Source organism: Myotis lucifugus, unplaced genomic scaffold, assembly GCF_000147115.1.
Source record: "Myotis lucifugus unplaced genomic scaffold, Myoluc2.0 scaffold_0, whole genome shotgun sequence".
NCBI classification, from domain to species: domain Eukaryota; kingdom Metazoa; phylum Chordata; class Mammalia; order Chiroptera; family Vespertilionidae; genus Myotis; species Myotis lucifugus.
Genome location: NW_005871048.1, coordinates 36,179,629 through 36,197,908, shown reverse-complemented (window position 1 = coordinate 36,197,908; position 18,280 = coordinate 36,179,629). Strand labels below are relative to the sequence as shown.

The 18,280-nt window shown below is 39.0% G+C and overlaps 1 protein-coding gene across 4 annotated transcripts in view; it reads left to right on the top strand.

The window, feature by feature from the left end:
- Window positions 1-242: 242 nt before the first annotated feature.
- Window positions 243-18,280, top strand: part of JMY (junction mediating and regulatory protein, p53 cofactor) — a 65,240-nt gene continuing 47,202 nt past the window's right edge. For 2 of the 4 annotated variants that reach the window (XM_023750450.1, XM_014451384.2), the window contains exon 1: window positions 243-1,322. In XM_023750450.1, the coding sequence (XP_023606218.1) occupies window positions 879-1,322 (444 nt within the window). In that variant the 5' untranslated portion in view covers window positions 243-878. Of the gene's footprint in view, window positions 1,323-3,580; window positions 3,880-5,891; window positions 6,069-18,280 lie in introns of all 4 variants that reach the window. The other 2 variants (XM_023750456.1, XM_023750454.1) reach the window with 2 other exon arrangements.

The window sequence follows — 18,280 nt, the reverse complement described above, 5'->3', positions numbered from 1 at the left end:
TGCCACAGCGCGGGGCTTGTAAACAGATCCGGCTGCACGTGACCATGTGAACTACCTGCTCCAGGGACGCGCATTGTCTGTCTCTCCCGCGAGCCGGTCCACAAAGGAGCGCGGCGGGTCCGAGTGCGGAGAGGACGGGCGGCCGAGCGAGGAGAGCCGGCTGGGACGCTAAGATGGCTGAAGGCGCCCGGCGAGGGTGAGCGGGGGGCGCGGCGCAGCCAGCCGGTGAGTCCTCGGGCGGGCAGGACCAGCGTCGCCTCCCCCGCGGCCTGGCGCCGGAGCCACCATGTCGTTCGCGCTGGAGGAGACGCTCGAATCGGACTGGGTGGCTGTGCGGCCCCATGTGTTCGACGAGCGCGAGAAGCACAAGTTTCGTCTTTATTGTGGCCTGAAACGAGATCGAGGGCAAGTTTGCCATAACCTGCCACAACCGGACGGCCCAGAGGCAGAGGAGCGGCTCCCGGGAGCCGGCGGGGACGCGAGGGGGCGCCGAGTCCTGTGCTGCCGCGTCCGACGGGACTCGCGGGCCGGGCAGCCCCGCGGGCAAGGGGCGGCCGGAGGCCACTGCCTCTGCGACTCCGGGGAGGAGCCCGGGGCCCCGGAGGAGCCCGGCCTGGGCGGAGAGCGGCTCTCCGCGGAGTACGCGCAACCTTCGGGGGGATTCGCTGCTGCGGAGTTCAGCCGCCAAAGGGGCGGAGAGCCCTCTCCGGAGCCCCGTGCGGGCCAAGCCCACCCCGGCCCGGAAGGGATCGGAAGGCAGAGATGTGGCGGGGGCCGCCGCTGCGGCAGTCCCCCCGGCGCCCAAGGAGGTCCCCGTGTCCTCGGTGCGGGTAGTGAGCGCCTGCGGGGCGGTCTCCGAGGAGATCGAGGTGCTGGAAATGGTGAGGGAGGACGAAGCGGCCCCGGCGTCCCTGGCGATCTCCGACCCGGAGTCACCGGCCACCGAACTAGAGTCCGCGGCCGAGGAGTGCAGCTGGGCCGGGCTCTTCTCCTTCCAGGACCTGCGCGCGGTGCACCAGCAGCTGTGCTCTGTGAACTCGCAGCTGGAGCCGTGCCTGCCGGTCTTCCCCGAGGAGCCCTCGGGTATGTGGACCGTGCTGTTCGGGGGCGCCCCGGAGATGACGGAGCAGGAGATCGACACTCTGTGTTACCAGCTCCAGGTCTACCTGGGCCACGGCCTGGACACCTGCGGTTGGAAGATCCTCTCCCAGGTTCTGTTCACTGAGACCGACGACCCCGAGGAGTATTACGAAAGCCTCAGCGAGCTGCGGCAGAAGGGCTACGAGGAAGTGCTCCAGCGGGCCAGGAAGCGCATCCAGGAGGTAAGTTGGGGCTTCAGTCACAGCTTTTCGTTACTCGTTACCAAAGGCTGGAGCCTCGGTCTAGACTCTCTAGACTGTGCACATTTGGGACACTTGTTTTTCTAGACAAGGTTACAGGAAGACGACGGGTTATTGTGACTTGCCTCCCCCTCCATTCCTTTCAGTGGTAGGAAAACTGGCTTTCCTTAACTGGCCCTCTGCAGAACCTTTGGTAAGTCTTTAGGTGTCCTCCCCCATTTATCAGATAGGTTCTGTATTGTAAGTGCTCTGTTTATGTACTGCCACTAAGATTAGAGCCACTTTGGAAAAAAGGCGCCCCGTAAATGTAAGCTAAGTGAGAATTTATTTCTCTTTGCTCTCTAAATCTCTTTCTAGCAATAACTACCCAGGCATTAACCCTGGTGTCATTTCTTGGTGTCATGCTCATTTACTCAAAATTGTTTTATGGAGTAAAGTTGGTTTGCTTTTACCTCCATATGTAGTTTGGCAACTTAGAGCAAATTGTAAATTCATTGTCCTCCAAGTAAGTGGCCTGTGCAGAGGAAAAAGCACTAAGTGACATTTGGTTGCAAATGTTTTCGTAAAGGTTTTAGACACACTTCAGGAATATTTCAAGTCTTTACAGATCGTGTTTCACTCCTGTTTTAGGGAGAAAAAATGCCCTGGGCAGGAATGTTTAGTATACTTTAGTACTTAGGGATCAAAAAGTAGTGCAGTATAGTGCAATGTAGGGAAAAGATTGGAATGGATATACATAGGGAGTTCTACAATCCGTAAATATATATAATTTGAGTTTATGCTTACAGCTTCTGAAAGAACTTCACGGAAAAAGTATTTTCACATATACTCAGTTTCCTCTAATGGACACTAAAAGATACTTTCTCAGAGCAATTTATTATTTTTAGTATCAGTACCAATTGAGGTTGGACTTGGGTAGGTAAATAGTGTTTATATTCCTGACATTGTGTTGTCATCTGTTAACCTTTTCTATATTTATATAATACTTGAATACTGCTATTGAGGCCAGGAAGTTGGAGCCTTCTGGTTTTTAGAATATGGTCTTTCTTTGCTAGATTTGAGGATTTAGGAAATAACTCTTCCTCACCCCACAGTGTTCTCATACAACTTCCTGAATCCAGGTTTTCACTCCTTCCCATTAGTGTAGTTTATGCTAAACATCACCCACCTGTAATATGATCCTAGCGTTCCAGGGTTTTTATTTCCTTTGGTATCATCTCCTTTCTGGAGTCTGTTCTACCTAGGATTGTTTTTTGTAAGGGACAGAAATCTTAAATGGCCACATACATTCTCTTTAGAGTATTTCTAATATTGACCTGTATTTCATTGAAATTTTAAGAACAAAGTTAGTGCTTCTTTCTCTCACTTGATTTATACATATGTATTATACTTTGTATTTTTTAATCCCTAAGTCTTATAGGCATGTCTGATTTTATTTTATTAATACTCAGAAAAAGTTATTTTGTCCTTTTTTAATTCAAATTGGGTAAAAAATGAAGGCTGCCAAAAGTATAGTTAGTTGCAGTTTTCTAGAACCCTTTCATGGGGGAGGGTGTTTACATTTTTAAAAATGTATTTTTTACTAATAAAGTTATGTTGACCATAGTATTTTATTCTGTTTAATAAAGAAATTTTTAAACTTTTAAAGAAGATTTTGTGTGTTGGGAAACACCTCAAAATAAATAAAATTTAGTATAAATTCATTGAACGTTAAATACATAAACTTTTGGTGCTTCATTTAGTTGACTTGAATAGTATTTTTAAAACAGCTGTCAAGGAAATAAACAGGTTCAGTTTTAATGCCCTCCTGATTTCTACTGGAAGGTTCTGTTGAAATTATGAGACTCAATGGGGGGAAAGTGTGGTGTGATTAATTAGTGATGTCTGCCATGGGCATGATAATGGGGGTGTATAACATACCAGCCATGTTTTTTGTTCCCCAGCTGCTTAAATCTTTGCTGTCTTAATATTTTGCAGTAAATTTTTTTGGTAGGTAAAATCTTTATAGAATGTGTCATTTTTGAGTTATTAATTCTATTGAATTTAGTAATTACAGCTAATTCAATGTTTTTGTATTTCCAGTTTTCAAGTTGACTTGTGAAGTTGGCTAGTTTTTTAAGCTAGGTGTATTTGCTAAATCAGACACATTCTTAGGTATAAGTTACTTTAAAAATGTAGTTGTTTGGTCGTGTTATTTCTTTAATTTCTGTGACTCTATTTTCTGGTTTCTTTTTCTACAGAATTGCTTTTCCTATCCATGTAAAGGCTTCATCTTTTTTTTTTTTTTTTTAATCCTTACCTGAGGATATTTGTCCATTGATTTTTAGAGAGAGGGAAAGACAGAGAGAAGCATCAATGTGAGAGTAACACATCAATTGGTTGCCTTCTGCACAGCCCCGGGCCTGGTAGGAGTCTGCAACCGAGACTAGAACCGAACCCAGGACCCTCTGGTCCACAGGCCGATGCTCTATGAACTGTGCCAGATCTGCTAGGGCTAATGGTTTCATCTTAAAAACTACACCTGTTTTTGTTCAAAATGGTCAGTAAATTGTTGAAAGGAGTGTGTGTGTGTTTTTTTTAATAGAACAGACTGTGCAAATAGATTATAAACTTTTCAAGGTCACTGGCCTTGACAATATCTTGGAATTCTCTTCTTTGCCACCCCCTAGTTCAGGGCCACACATCTTGTGAGCATTCTTAATATTAGTGGACAAAGGATACCAGAGTTTGTTTTTAGTATTGCAAGAATTTAAAGGGTTTGGAAGAAGTGTCCTGTTAATGTCAAGTTGTGGGTAAATAAGTTTTTATAAAATGACAAATGTAAATTACTCAAGGGACCATGCTATTGAAAAGCTAGGAGAAAGATCTCTTAAAAATGTAAATGATTTCCTAACTAAGGGGTCTTTATCTGAGGTTGGTGAGTTCCCTATAAATTGAGGGGAACTATATTTGGACTTCGAGGGCATGTAACATTTTATATGCATAGGCATGTTTGCATTTTTGGAGAAAGGCTTTTATCAAACTCCTAAATGTGTTTTTCAAAAAGAGCTTTAAAACCACAAATGTAAATTATGTGCTTTGTAAATTAGCACCCATGGCTGGTATGCTTTGTAAACAATATTGGAGTTTAATTTTTGGAATACACTTAAGATTGAGTTATAAGAAGTATTCCTTTATCCTTGACTTTTGAAATATTGAAGAATTAAACCTTGTTTTCTGCTAAAAGTTTTTGTTAATGATTCTCAAATTTGGTCATCTGACTGGAAATAAGTTTGGGAAGAGCTATAATTTATACAGTACTTTTAACTTATTTTTAGATTACATATGAATTGTATACCACTTAGGACCTCAATCTTGAATATAAATAAAGTGTCAAATTTATTATAGGGTAGGTTTGTCTTGGACTTTTACAGGAGTTTACTGTAAATAATGCTATTTATACAACAGGCACTCAATCCCTAAGTGAATTAAGTGCCACTAAGGTATCTTGGAATGGTTTCAGCAATAGCCCAGGTCATTGGTCAGAGCTGAAGATTGTATTATAGTGTGTGTGCAATGGGTGGCCCATACTATGGCTTACCTTTGATGACTTAGGTTTTGTAATAATGGTTTCTGTATAAGGACAATTATTCTTGAAATTATTATTTGTGGTCTTTTAGATAACAAACCTTAATAACTATGATGGTTGGCTTGATTAAGATCTATAAATCAGTGTTCACTTAGGAATTTATTATGTTTGTAAAACTGTCCTCAATTCTAACTTCTTTCTAGTTGAAACCACTGTTTGAAAGCAGCATATGTTTTCATAAGTAGCCATCCACATAAAGCACACAGTAACCAGAGCCTACCCAGGGTTTTGAGTCAGAACGACCTGGATTCGAATATAGACTTACCACCTCTGTACCTGCTTAGTTATTTAAACTCTTAAAACAGGGAAATGGGGACAATACTTAACGGATATTTTAAGATTTAATTAAGACAGTATGAAAAAGTGCCCAACAAAGTGTCTGGTATTTATAAAGGAGACTTCCAAGAAGTGTTAATGGTCTCTTTCATGTAATAAGGATTCTCTAGAGTTTTCAACTCAGTATTTCTCTCAGGTAATGTAACTGATTTATTGGCTACTTAGGTATTGGGCACTTCACATTCTCCTTACATCCTCCCCACTATCTTTTGAGCTAAGCGGTGTTTTATTTTTACCTATTTTGCTGAAGCAGAAGTTGAAACTTAAAGATGTTACACAGATTTGGTCAAGGTTAAACAACTAAGGAGTGACCAAATTCAGATTCAAACATAGATTTATCTTAGTCCAACTGTGTGCCTTTCCTGCCATTCCTAGTTTTCCTAAAGACATTTGTATGTTAGAATGACCTAGCCTGTTTCGCTTAGTGGATAGAGCGTTTGTCCGAGGACTGAAGGGTTGAGGGTTTGATTGAGATCAAGGGCACATACCTGAATTGCAGGTCGCTCCCCCGACCCAACCAATAGATGTGTCTCTCTCACATGATGTTTTTCTTGTGTCTCTCTCCCTTCCTTTCTCTCTGCTTTAAGAAATCAATGGAAAAATTTCTCTGGGTGAGGATTAACAACAACAAAAAGTGACTCAGCCAAAAACAAATCCTAACTTCTGAGGTTATTTAACAGAAGGAGCAAGGAGCTCTAACAAGACTGTTTGCTTATTACCTCTCCTCCCAATTATGACTTTACTAAGTTTTCTGGAAAACTAAGGTTAGCTATAAAACTTTGGAGACTTGCTAAAACCCCAACTATATACATTATAGAAGTGACAGGAGCCCTAGGATGTTGGACTTTATTGGGTCAGTGAGCTATGATCCATGATTAGGTAGGTATAAATAGTAGAAGCACTCTGGGGAAAGACAGTGTATTGCAATGAAGAGAGCTGTTCTGTCTGTATATTCCCATGAAAATAGTGCAAACTGCTATGCTACTGTTAAACACAGTTAAAGAATAATAGAGCTAAGTAAATTTTGTGGGATTCTTGAGAGTTATGATGAAAGACCTGAAAGCTGGAAGCTGTTAAAATAATGACTTAGATACTAATCATTTTCTTCAATCCTGTGCTCAAATAAATTTTTGGTCATTTTTCATATCACTGAAAAAAGAGATAAGTATAGAAAAAAAAGATGAATATATGCCTCTAGTTTAGCACTTTTGTAAAGCAGAAACATGGAGACTGGTGACAGGATGGCTGTTTTCCTGATAACTAATTTATGTGGTGGTTTCTCTGCTTGCCATTTAACATCACATGATGCCCAGCCCACCAAATATTTCACAAACATGAAATCGGGCATGTTTCCTCCTTGCTAAAACAAGGTCAAGTTGGACAGACACTTTAGTAATTTGAGTATAAGGGGGGGCGGGGGGGGGTGTGTGTGTGCGTGTGTGTGTGCGCGCCTGTGTGTGTGTTGAAGGGAGAAGGTGAACAAGAGGTTTAGTTTGTCAAACATAAAGGCAGAATGTTTGAATTAGCAATCTTCACTCCCCAAATGTTCATGTAACTTTAATCAGTCTCTCACTGTTCTCCATTGCTGCTTTATTTGATCTTTCATTGACTGTAGAATATTATTGGAAGTGGGACTTCAAAGCACAAGGTGGCCTTCCCTATTTGGTTAAATGTATGTCTGCTTTGTTTTGTTTTTAATGGAAAGTTTCCTAGGCTTCTTTTACTCTTTTTTAAAAGGCCAGAATCTGCTCCCTCTGAATCTGACCTATTCCCTCAGTTGTTGATAGGCAAAAAACTAAGTTGCAAGGGTAAGAGGCATAGGCAGTAAAGACTGGATAATAATTCTTGGTGCTTTTTGGAGGAGTTTGTGTGGTAGAGGTGAAGTTCATTTGGCTTTTCAAGCTTCTTGTAGGGGACTGCAAATACCAAGTAGCCTTAACACAGTATGTAAGTTATTAAAACCAGAAAAGGATTCATTCAGCAAAAAGCTAGAAAATTTTGTGAGTTTTCTTAAATGTAGGGAATTTCCTTTTTATGCTTTTGTCTTTGAATTTAAGATTTTATATGGTCATTTAGCATATAATAGACTATTTTCAATTGTTCAGGGTTTTGTAGAATAGGCTATGAAATAAAAAGAAGCCTGATGGTCTAGACATTTTGTATAGAGGAGAATTGTCTTAAGAATAAATGTATGAAGTTCCTTTAATAACTTGCGATTTTATTTGTAACTTTAAGGTTTGAGGGTGATGACTTGGGGGAGCTTAGTTTATTCAACAAATAGTGCCTTCAAGTAAGTAGTCACTGGGAGAAGACAGCAATAAACAAGAATGGTCATTTTCTTTGTGAAAATAAAATTGGTTACCAGGTCATCCTGATGGTAGGATTAGTTGAGAAGCATTTTACTACACTGTCATTAATTTGTGCTTAGTGGAAAGAAAATTTATTAGACATGGCTCAGGAAAATCTGTGTTTTTGTCCTAATTCTGATACTTGTTGCTTGGCCTTAGGTTGTCACTTTCCATCCTCTAACTTTAGTTTCCTGTTTGTAAAGTGAAGTTACAGTGTCCTTTTAAAGGAATGTAGGGTAGTTTATAAGCACAGTGTTGCAAGGGTTGGGACTTAGGCCAACTTGTTTTATGTGCTAGTGTCCAGGTTTAGGTCTCCCTGCAATAATGTGATTATCCAATGTTGCTAGGGTTTTTAGGCTTTAAAAAGCCCTAATTAATTTTTGGATGCAGAGGGCATTAGAAGAGGCCAGGAGTAGTGTTTCTTCCTGTTTTTTGTGTTTGTTTTCTTGTCCTCACTTTGTTCCTTAGCTGAGCTTGAAGGTGTGTTGTTTTTTTGTACTTTTCCCTATACTAGTAGTTTCAGTATTCAAACTGCTTTTCCCATAAGTTTTTGATAGCTTGTTGAAGTTGTACTAACAAAATGAATGTTTAATTCCTAAAATTATTTCTCTAAGCCTTTCTTCCTCTTCACCTTCCTTATCTAGGTGAATCTTTGTCTTCTATGGACAATAACAAGGCCTAACTGGAGTGACCTATGTGTAGAGAAGTATATGAGGTTCTAGTTTTCAGTAATCACAATAACCTTTATTGAATGCTTCCTGTGGGTCAAGTATTATGGGGATGTCTTTAAATATATTATCTCTGTTAGTCTGTAGATAGAAGTTAATAGGTAGGTTTCAAGAGTTTGTTTCCTGGTCCTCTACTTAGTAGCTTTGTGAATTTGGGCCTACCTAATTCTCTTCAGTACCTTAGCTTCCTCATCTGTAAACTGAGGAGAATAATACTGCTGCCTCATAGAGTGATTTAAAATAGGTTTTATGTAAAACACTTAGACTAGTAAATACTTGGTAAATGTTAACTTTTTTTAAAAAATTAAATTACTTACTGTTTAATGTATTACATAAGTCTCCTTTTCCCCCCATTGACCTCTCCCCGGCTGCCCCCAACCCCCAGCACATGCCCTCACACTCCCCCCCTCCATTGTCTGTGTCCATTGGTTATGCTCATATGCATACATACAAGTCCTTTGGTTGATCTCTTACCCCCTCACCTCCTGCCTTCCCTCTTAGGTTGGACAGTCTATTAGATGCTTCTATGACTCTGGTTCTACTTTTGTTCATCAGTTTATGTTGTTCATTATATTCCACAAATGAGTGAGATCATGTGATACTTATCTTTCTCTGACTGGCTTAATTCGCTTAGCTTATGCTCTCTAGTTCCATCCATGCTATTGCAAATGGTAAGAATTCCTTTTTTACAGCAGCATAGTGTTCCATTGTGTAGATGTACCACAGTTTTCTAATCCACCCATCTGCTGATGGGCACTTAGGCTGTTTCCAAATCTTAGCTATTGTAAAATGTGCTGCTATGAACATAGGGGTGCATATATCCTTTCTGATTGGTATTTCTGTTTTCTTGGGATATATTTCTAGAAGTGGGATCACTGGGTCAAATGGGAGTTCCATTTTTAATTTTTTGAGGAATCTCCATACCGTCTTGCACAGTGGCTTCACCAGTCTGCATTCCCACCAGCAGTGCACGAGGATTCCTTTTTCTCCGCATCCTCTCCAGCACTTGTCATTTGTCGATTTGTTGATGATAGCCATTCTAACAGGTGTGAGAGGGTATCTCATTGTTTTGATTTGCATCTCTCGGATGATTAGTGACTTTGAGCATGTTTTCACATGTCTCTTGGCCTTCTGTATGTCCTCTTTCGAAAGGTGTCTATTTAGGTCCTTTGCCCATTTTTTGATTGAATTGTTTATCTTCCTTTTGTTAAGTTGTATGAGTTTCCTATAAATTTTGGAGATTAAACCCTTATCGGAGATAACATTGGTAAATATGTTCTCCCATGCAGTGGGCTTTCTTGTTGTTCTGTTGATGGTTTCTTTTGTTGTGCAGAAGCTTTTTATTTTGATGTAGTCCCATTTGTTTATTTTCTTCTTAGTTTCCATTGCCCTAGGAGCTTTACTGGTAAAGATATTGCTACGACAAATGTCTACTATTTTGCTGCCCATAGTGTCTTCTAAGATTTTTATGGTTTCCTGCCTTACATTTAAGTCCTTTATTCATTTTGAGTTTATTTTTGTGTATGGTGTAAGTTGGTCTAGTTTCATTTTTTTGCATGTATCCGTCCAATTTTCCCAACACCATTTATTGAAGAGACTCTCTTGACTCCATTGTATGTTCTTGCCTCCTTTGTCAAATATTAATTGAGCATAATGGCTTGGGTCAATTTCTGGGTTCTCTGTTCTGTTCCATCTTGTGCCAGTACCAGGCAGTTTTGAGAACAGTGGCTTTGTAATATAGCTTAATATCTGGTATTGTGATCCCTCCAACTTTGTTCCTTTTTCTCAAGATTGCTGCAGCTATTCAGGGTCTTTTTTTTTTTCCAGATTAATTTTTGGAGAGTTTGTTCTAGATCTTTGAAGTATGCCATTGGTATTTTAATGGGGGTTGCATTGAATCTATAGATTGCTTTGGGTAGTATGGACATGGTAAATGTTAACTCTTATTTATATTAATCTTCATATCAACCTAAGAGGTAGGGATTTTGCAGTAGAGGAAATAGGTTCAAAGAAATTGAAAAATTTGCCCAATATAACATATCTAATATACAGAACCTGATTCAAATCTAAGCATGACAGATTCCCACCTGCTTTCTTAACCACTGGGCTATTTTCATCCCTGTAGAAAGGGAGTGAGGCTGATAAACAACTTAACCATTGTCAAATTAACCCTTTGCACTCCGAACCATTCTGGACATTGGCTACCAGCTACTCGACGCTACTTTGCGGCGGAAACGTGCATTTACAGACCCTCGTATTATTTAGTATAATTTTGGAACCAAGTAACGTATTATAATGATATTGGACTTATATGAATTGGGTGACATCGAGGAATGTATATTTGCAAAAAAAACCAATATTTTATTGTTTATAATTTTGTACAGTATGATAAGTTTTGTAACACTCCCCAATATGCATTGCAGGCTGATTAGTGCATGTTTGACAGTAATAAGTGGTTTGACGCCTGCCACCAGGTGTTTTCCTGTTAGAACACACAATGCAGTCCCGTTTTCTTTGTCCCACATCGGGAATATGTAGTTTATTGTTTAATCCGACACAAAACCCGCTGACATTTCTTGTATATATCTTAGTAATTTTACGATATTTTGATTTAATTTCTTGTGCCATTTCAAGATAAAACTTCAGGGAAACATGCGTGTCTCAAAAAGTTGCGTTGAAATAACTCAATTCCCCGTAATCACTAATAAACTGCAATGTCCCCTGAGAGGGGACATCCGAGTGATATGCTAGAATTCCGATGTCCCCTGAGAGGGGACAGCGGAGTGCAAAGGGTTAAAGTACATGGTTAATGTCTCATCACTGGACAAAAACATTAATAGTGACTGGCTGATGATTGTTTTTTATAAACTTTGATTATGTACATATATTATAATCAACAATGTTGTTTGTGAGTAGAGAAACCTGAAATCCCAAAGATTACTCCCACACACGTACACACAGTAGAACCTAGGGCATTTGGTATATTCTAAGCTACAATCTAAAAAATACCTCCTCCCTCTCACAGTTTATTCCCATTTTAAGTAATTAGTTCATAACATCAAATAGTTAATATTATCCCCCCCTTCCCCTAATAACATCTATCTATATAAAAGCCTAATATGCAAATTGTCCCCTCGGGAGTTCAACCGGGAGACTGGGAGTTCTATCTATTGCTCACTATGACGTGTGCTGACCACCAGCGGGTGGTGCGGAATGAAGGAAGGCCCTGGCTGGCAGTCGGCAGCTGGGAAGGAAGGCCCCGACCGGCAGCTGGAAGTCCCCGATGGGCCCTGATCACTGGCCAGGTCCAGGGGCTATTCCCATGCATGAATTTCATGCACCGGGACTCTAGTTACTAAATAATTGGCTTAATTTTTTTGGCTAGGTGGGAGAGGAAGGCAGTTAAGGATGTTAACTTTTCTTGTTTTTATTTGAAAATCCTGCCTCTCTTTTATTTTATATTAGGTCATGTGAATTTTGGTGTTGGGTTTGCTAAATGAAAATGAAAAGGTTATCACAGGTAGAGTTAAAGAAATGAAGGATTAAGAGAGAAAGGGGGCTAGGATTATTATCGTAGTAATATTTAAACTTAAAAAATTTGTGGCAATGAGTAACATTCATTATTTTAGTAAAAGGAAATTATATGCAAACTCACAGTGAAGCCTGTTGATATGTTTGTAAATAGTGTGTTATAAAGTCTCTGGCTCCCTGGAGGGCCTTGGAGTTGGTTCTTGAACAGGTTTTACTCTATACATTGAGCCTATGAGACCTAAAACTTGAAATAAGACTATTTCATTTATTCTTTTTAATTGAACTTGCCTTTCTTTAAAGTGCTGACATTTCTGACCCGTATTTTATTTTATTTTTCTGACCAGTATTTTAATACTTGCTCTTGCAAAATGTTGTATTCTAATATTTTTCATTGTGCTTGGACAGATTTACTTCTATTTTGGGTAGTCATTTTTGTGGGTTGTGTGGTTAAGAAGTCCAGCCACCACTTAAAATATTGCCTTTATGGGGGGGGGGGACCACAAATGTGTCTTTATGGTACATGTTTAATAGTCAACTTTTTCCTCCATCTTTATTTAGTATGTTTTTCAAAGAATTCAGAATTTTATTTCTTATTTAGAAAATGTAGGTATTTTCATATGCTGATTTTTTTTATTTGAAAATTGCTGTTCATGTTTGGTTGGGAAGGAGTGGAAAATTAATCTGGTTTTGGACAATTGGGTATACTTTTGGTGTTTTCTTTATTATAAATAATGTAATTAATTTTATTCAATAGATAAAGTATTGGATTTTGTAAGTGTTCTTATTACAGCATTTTGGGGTACGAGGCCTAGATGGTTAATGTAGATTTTGCTTCACCTTTGAATTGTATATATAATATAGGTAATCGGGCTAACTGAACCAATCTCATAATGTTCACTTTCTGAAATGTGAAGCCATTGGTATGAAATATGTGCCAAGTTTACTCCAGTCTTTACAAGGACAGCACTGTAATTACAATTTTTTTTTCTGGAAATAATCCTAAACCTTTTTTCTAGCTTAATGACTTGAAAAGTATAGCAGGGCTGGATATATTCACCATAAAGGTGACCGTTCGATTCCCTCGATTCCTGGTCAGGGCACATGCCTAGGTCAAGTACCTTTAGGGTCAAGTAGCAATCTTGGAAAATACAATGAAATAATTGGTAGAAGGAGGATTATAGCACATTGTTGTGCCACAGGTCATGGTTTTTACTTTTGAAGATAAAGTTTTTGAATTTTTATAAGTTGTTGAAGTTTTATAAGTTGTTGATTTTTATTCCCTGACCAGGAATTGAGGGAATCAAACCGTCACCTCCTAGTTCATAGGTTGACACTCAACCACTTAGCCACAGTGGCTGGGCCAGAGCATATTCTCCATCTGCCATCCCTGACTTGGTCTGTGGCTCTATCTGGTGCAGCCGCTTTTAATCTAAGTCTTTGCTATTTCTCTGGAAATGCTTCGCTCCCATTAATTCTCAGAATTGTTCAGTTCTTCCAAATCCAGTGTTTGTTGGTTCTGATTGATTATGACACATGATCAATTTGGGACAGTTTTTTCAATGTAGGCAAAGCAACACTGTGTTTTATGTACACGTTGATTTGTAAATGCATACCAATTCAGAAATGTTAAATATAAATTTTAGAACTTAAGAACTGTGGAATCGCACTCAGCATTAATTACTGCTTTCCCATGTCACTCCTGAAGCCATTTTAGCTTAATCTCTCACTATTTCATCCCTAGACTAGTTTTAGCTTTCTTCCAGCATCTTTCTTGCAATATAAACTTTCTATACTTTGCTCCCAAATACACACACACACACACCAATGAACTCTTTCATTCCTGAAGACAGAGTCCAAATTCCTAATATTCAGGATCATTTGAGTAAGCCTGCCAGTATTACTCTTTCTCTTCTCTACATGAACCTTTCATTATTCTAACCAAGCTCTTTTCACCATTGTTCACTGATTTCATCATATACCATGCTCCATTGTACAGGACCCTCCTTCCCCCATGTCTTGCTTTTTTTGCTTGTCTATGTTCTACCTTTCTTACCTGGGCCAGGTCAGATTGTCATCCTGTAGAAAGCCGTTTCTGACCACTGTCAGAAACCAGAGGAATTTCTATCAGAAATTCAGAGATCAGAGAGGTGTTATGTTACATTCGGCTCATATCATCCGTAAGTGCTGCCCTGTGTTTTTCTGTTTATGGGAACCCCTTCTGCTCTTTCAAATACATTGTAAGTCCCTAAGAGACAAAGATGGATTTTATTTTATTTTCCTATGTCTCAAATCCTCCAGTGCTTCTTTTTTAAAAAAAAAAAAAATATTTTTTTAAATATATTTTTTATTGATTTCAGAGAGGAAGGGTCAGGGAGAGAGATAGAAACATCAATGATGAGAGAGAATCATTGATCGGCTGCCTCCTGCACGCCCCACATGGGATCGAGCCCGCAACCTGGGCATGTGCCCTTGACTGGAATCGAACCTGGGACCCTTCAGTCTGCAGGTCGATGCTCTATCCCAGTGATGGCGAACCTATGACACGCGTGTCAGAGGTGACACGCGAACTCATTTTTTTGGTTGATTTTTCTTTGTTAAATGGCATTTAAATATATAAAATAAATATCAAAAATATAAGTCTTTGTTTTACTATGGTTGCAAATATCAAAAAATTTCTATATGTGACACGGCACCAGAGTTAAGTTAGGGTTTTTCAAAATGCTGACACGCCGAGCTCAAAAGGTTCGCCATCACTGCTCTATCCACTGAGCCAAACCAGCTAGGGCCTCCAGGGCTTCTTTACACAGTAGGTGCTCAGTAGATGTTCTTTGATCTGCTTTTTAAAGTTGGTTTGCATGCAGCTAACATTTTAACTAAAAGCATGTATTTTCCCAGGAGTAAAATGAAGTCTAATTTACCACTTATATATGAAGTAAAGGATCTGAAAATCAATTTTTAAAGTATCAGAATGAGTCCTTATTGTCAGTGGCCCTTATACTTTCTAAAATTGGATTTTAGAATTAACAGTTATTAACAAATAATCAATGATTAACATGGAAATAAAATAAAAATGATTGAACAGTTTTACAAAACAATAACAGAGTTGAGCAGTGTACTTTGTGAATGTGAAAAATGTATGTGGCATTGGTCTTTACTAGTCAGTTGAGGAAACAGACCTGGTAGGTCTAAGGTAAACCTAATGTAGATCCCATGCCCACAGGTCCAGTTTCATTGCTTTTCCTTTGCTAGTCCTGAGTTACCCGTTTTCATAATGATTTTCATATCTTGATAATAATGTAATGGTTAAGATACTATTTTTGGATTATGTTCCTAATTAAGAAAAAAATGAGGCATTCAGTCTTGGGTTTGACACATTAGAGATGGGAAGAAATCTATGAAACTGCACAAAAGAGTTTAGCTTCTAAATTTTCTATCTAGGACTTCAAAAATTACTCCAAGAATTTCAAGGATAGTAGCAGTCCTATAATCATGATGTCAGAAGAATTACCCTTGAACTAACTCTGGTTGGCAAGGTACTGGATGGGGACTCCATGATTAAACACAGTAGGTGTCTTCCTGTCCTATATTTGTAATAGGTTACTCGGTTAGAAACCAAGTTGAATGGCACTGGGGAAAGTAGTAAGAGGCACAGGGTGGTTTTGCGATTTTTTTCTGTTGCAGTGATTATAATAGGTTCATGAAAAAAAAATGTTTTTAACTGTTGTCACTGACTCCTTTAAGAACCTGTTAAAAGTTGTGGGTCCTTGCCCTAGAGAAATTTTGCAACAGGCAGAGCTTTGTTTCTGTTTCAAGAATCAATAATTAAGACCTTGTAGATAGGTTAAGAGCCTAGACTTATCAGGATTAAATCAGGGCGGCGGGGAAAAACGGTACCCAGAGAATAAAATAACTTCCTAAAATTGCATGAGAGATGTGTCAGCTTTTGAGCAGGAATAATTCCACCTTTACATTCTTAGGCCCCTGTTCCTTCTTTCCTCTGTATTTCTACTGTTCATCTTTATATTATGTTGGTTGTACTTGAGCCCTTATGAAATCATCCTTTGCAGGCATGTTGTATTCTCATTCAAATCCATCTACATTCTGACTCAGTTAATGTCCATCAGTGTGTCTTCTCAAATTTAGCCAATCTGCATTTTCTATATTTAAATTCAGGCTTTTCCTATACACTCCAAACATCCTTAATCCCACATAATCCAACTCTCTTTCTACTCTTTGTTTGTTTGTTTGTTAACCCTCACCTGAGGATATTTTTCCCATTGATTTTTAGAGAGAGTGGAAAGGAGGGTAGAGACAAAGAAAAACAATGATGTGTTTTAAACATTAATAGTTCTGCTATTCCTAAAACTTCATAGAAAATCATCTTGAATGTTTTCCATTTTCTTTTTTTTTTTCTTTTTTTTAATATATTTTATTGATTTTTTACAGAGAGGAAGGGAGAGAGATAGAGAGTTAGAAACATCGATGAGAGAGAAACATCGATCAGCTGCCTCCTGCACACCTCCCACTGGGGATGTGTCCGCAACCCAGGTACATGCCCTTGACCGGAATCGAACCTGGGACCCTTCAGTCCGCAGGCCGACGCTCTATCCACCGAGCCAAACCGGTTTCGGCTGTTTTCCATTTTCAAGTGGAATAAAAGACAGACACATTGACTGGTTGCCTCCCACACGCGCCCCTACCAGGGCTGGGGATCGGGTCTGCAACCACAGTACCTGCCTTGACCAGAATTGAACCCTGGACACTTCAGTGCATGGGCTGCTCTAACCACTGAGAAAAACCGGCTAGGGCTTCTTTCTACTTTTTTCTTTAATGTGCATTATCTATAGGGTTAGCAAAATAGAAAATTAAATTGTTATTATAACAGATTAGTGCAGTGGTTCTCAACCTTCTGGCCCTTTAAATACAGTTCCTCATGTTGTGACCCCCAACCATAAAATTATTTTCGTTACTACTTCATAACTGTAATGTTGCTACTGTTACGAATCGTAATGTAAATATCTGATATGCAGGATGGTCTTAGGCGACCCCTGTGAAAGGGTCGTTCAACCGCCAAAGGGGTCGCCACCCACAAGTTGAGAACCGCTGGATTAGTGGTTATGTTCTTTTAGCAGTTGAATTCTTTTATCACGGATTATAGGAAATGGTTTAGAGCAGCCGTGGGCAAACTACTGCCCGCGAAATGAATAAAACTAAAAAAAAAAAAAGACCGTACCCTTTTATGTGTAATGATGTTTACTTTGAATTTATATTAGTTCACACAAATACTCCATCCATGCTTTTGTTCCGGCCCTCCGGTCCAGTTTAAGAACCCATTGTGGCCCTCGAGTCAAAAAGTTTGCCCACCCCTGGTTTAGAGTCTAAAAGTCTAAAAAGTCTGGTGCTTATTAGTAAACTCTATCTTTTGAAGTTTTAAAATTCATTTCCTTAAACATTATTTGCAGATATTTAGATTAAAATAGATTGCCAACGAAGCTATAATTGGTTTTAAGGTAAGCTAATGTTGGAAAAACATGAAACTTTATAGCAAAGAAGACAAATTAATAAATTAGCAGTGTTAGGTGAGATGCCTTGGGCTTCTCTGCAAGAGTATTAAGTTTAGTTACTGCATAATAGCTTTGTAAAGTACTGTACTGTTCTGTTAGAGAATAGAAGGCATGTGGGAAATAATATATATAAATGTGTTAATATTTAAATAGAATAATTGATTTTCTTTTTTCATTGCACATAGTTGTGTAGAGTGGAATTATGACTTAATAAACATACAATGACTTGATTTTGTTTTGGCAGAAAATAGTATCTAAACTGTTTGTTGTGTTAACATTTACTTTAGTGTCTCTGTAAGAAGAGCTCAGAGAAACCTTGTGTCTGAGGATTGTCTTACTGTTGAATCATGGCATTTGATCACTTGTAAATGACTCTGGGGAACTTTACAATTGAGAAATGTTGCTACTATTTTGGTTTTCCCCCCCCTCATTCTTTTAATTTCTGCTATTCCTAAAACTTCATAGAAAATAATCTTGAATGTTTTCCATTTTCAAGTGGAATAAAAGATAAAGGGCTTCTGTGAATGTACATTTTCTTGTAAGGAGAGAACTATTGCCTTTAAAACTATTAAAAGATAGTTTATAATTCGTTGTAAGGACTATAATTGTGGGTTTTTTTTAAATACAGTTTTCTTGTTCTATCCTTCCTTAATCTGGTTATTATGTTTCTGATAGCTGTAGTCTTGAGGTGGTAAAGCTGTGTTGGACGTGAGTAGCTGCGCCACCAGTTAGAATTAATTTCTGGGACTTGAGAAAAGTGCTGTAATTATAAATTGATCATTCATACAGCTGCTGTTCCTTTTAT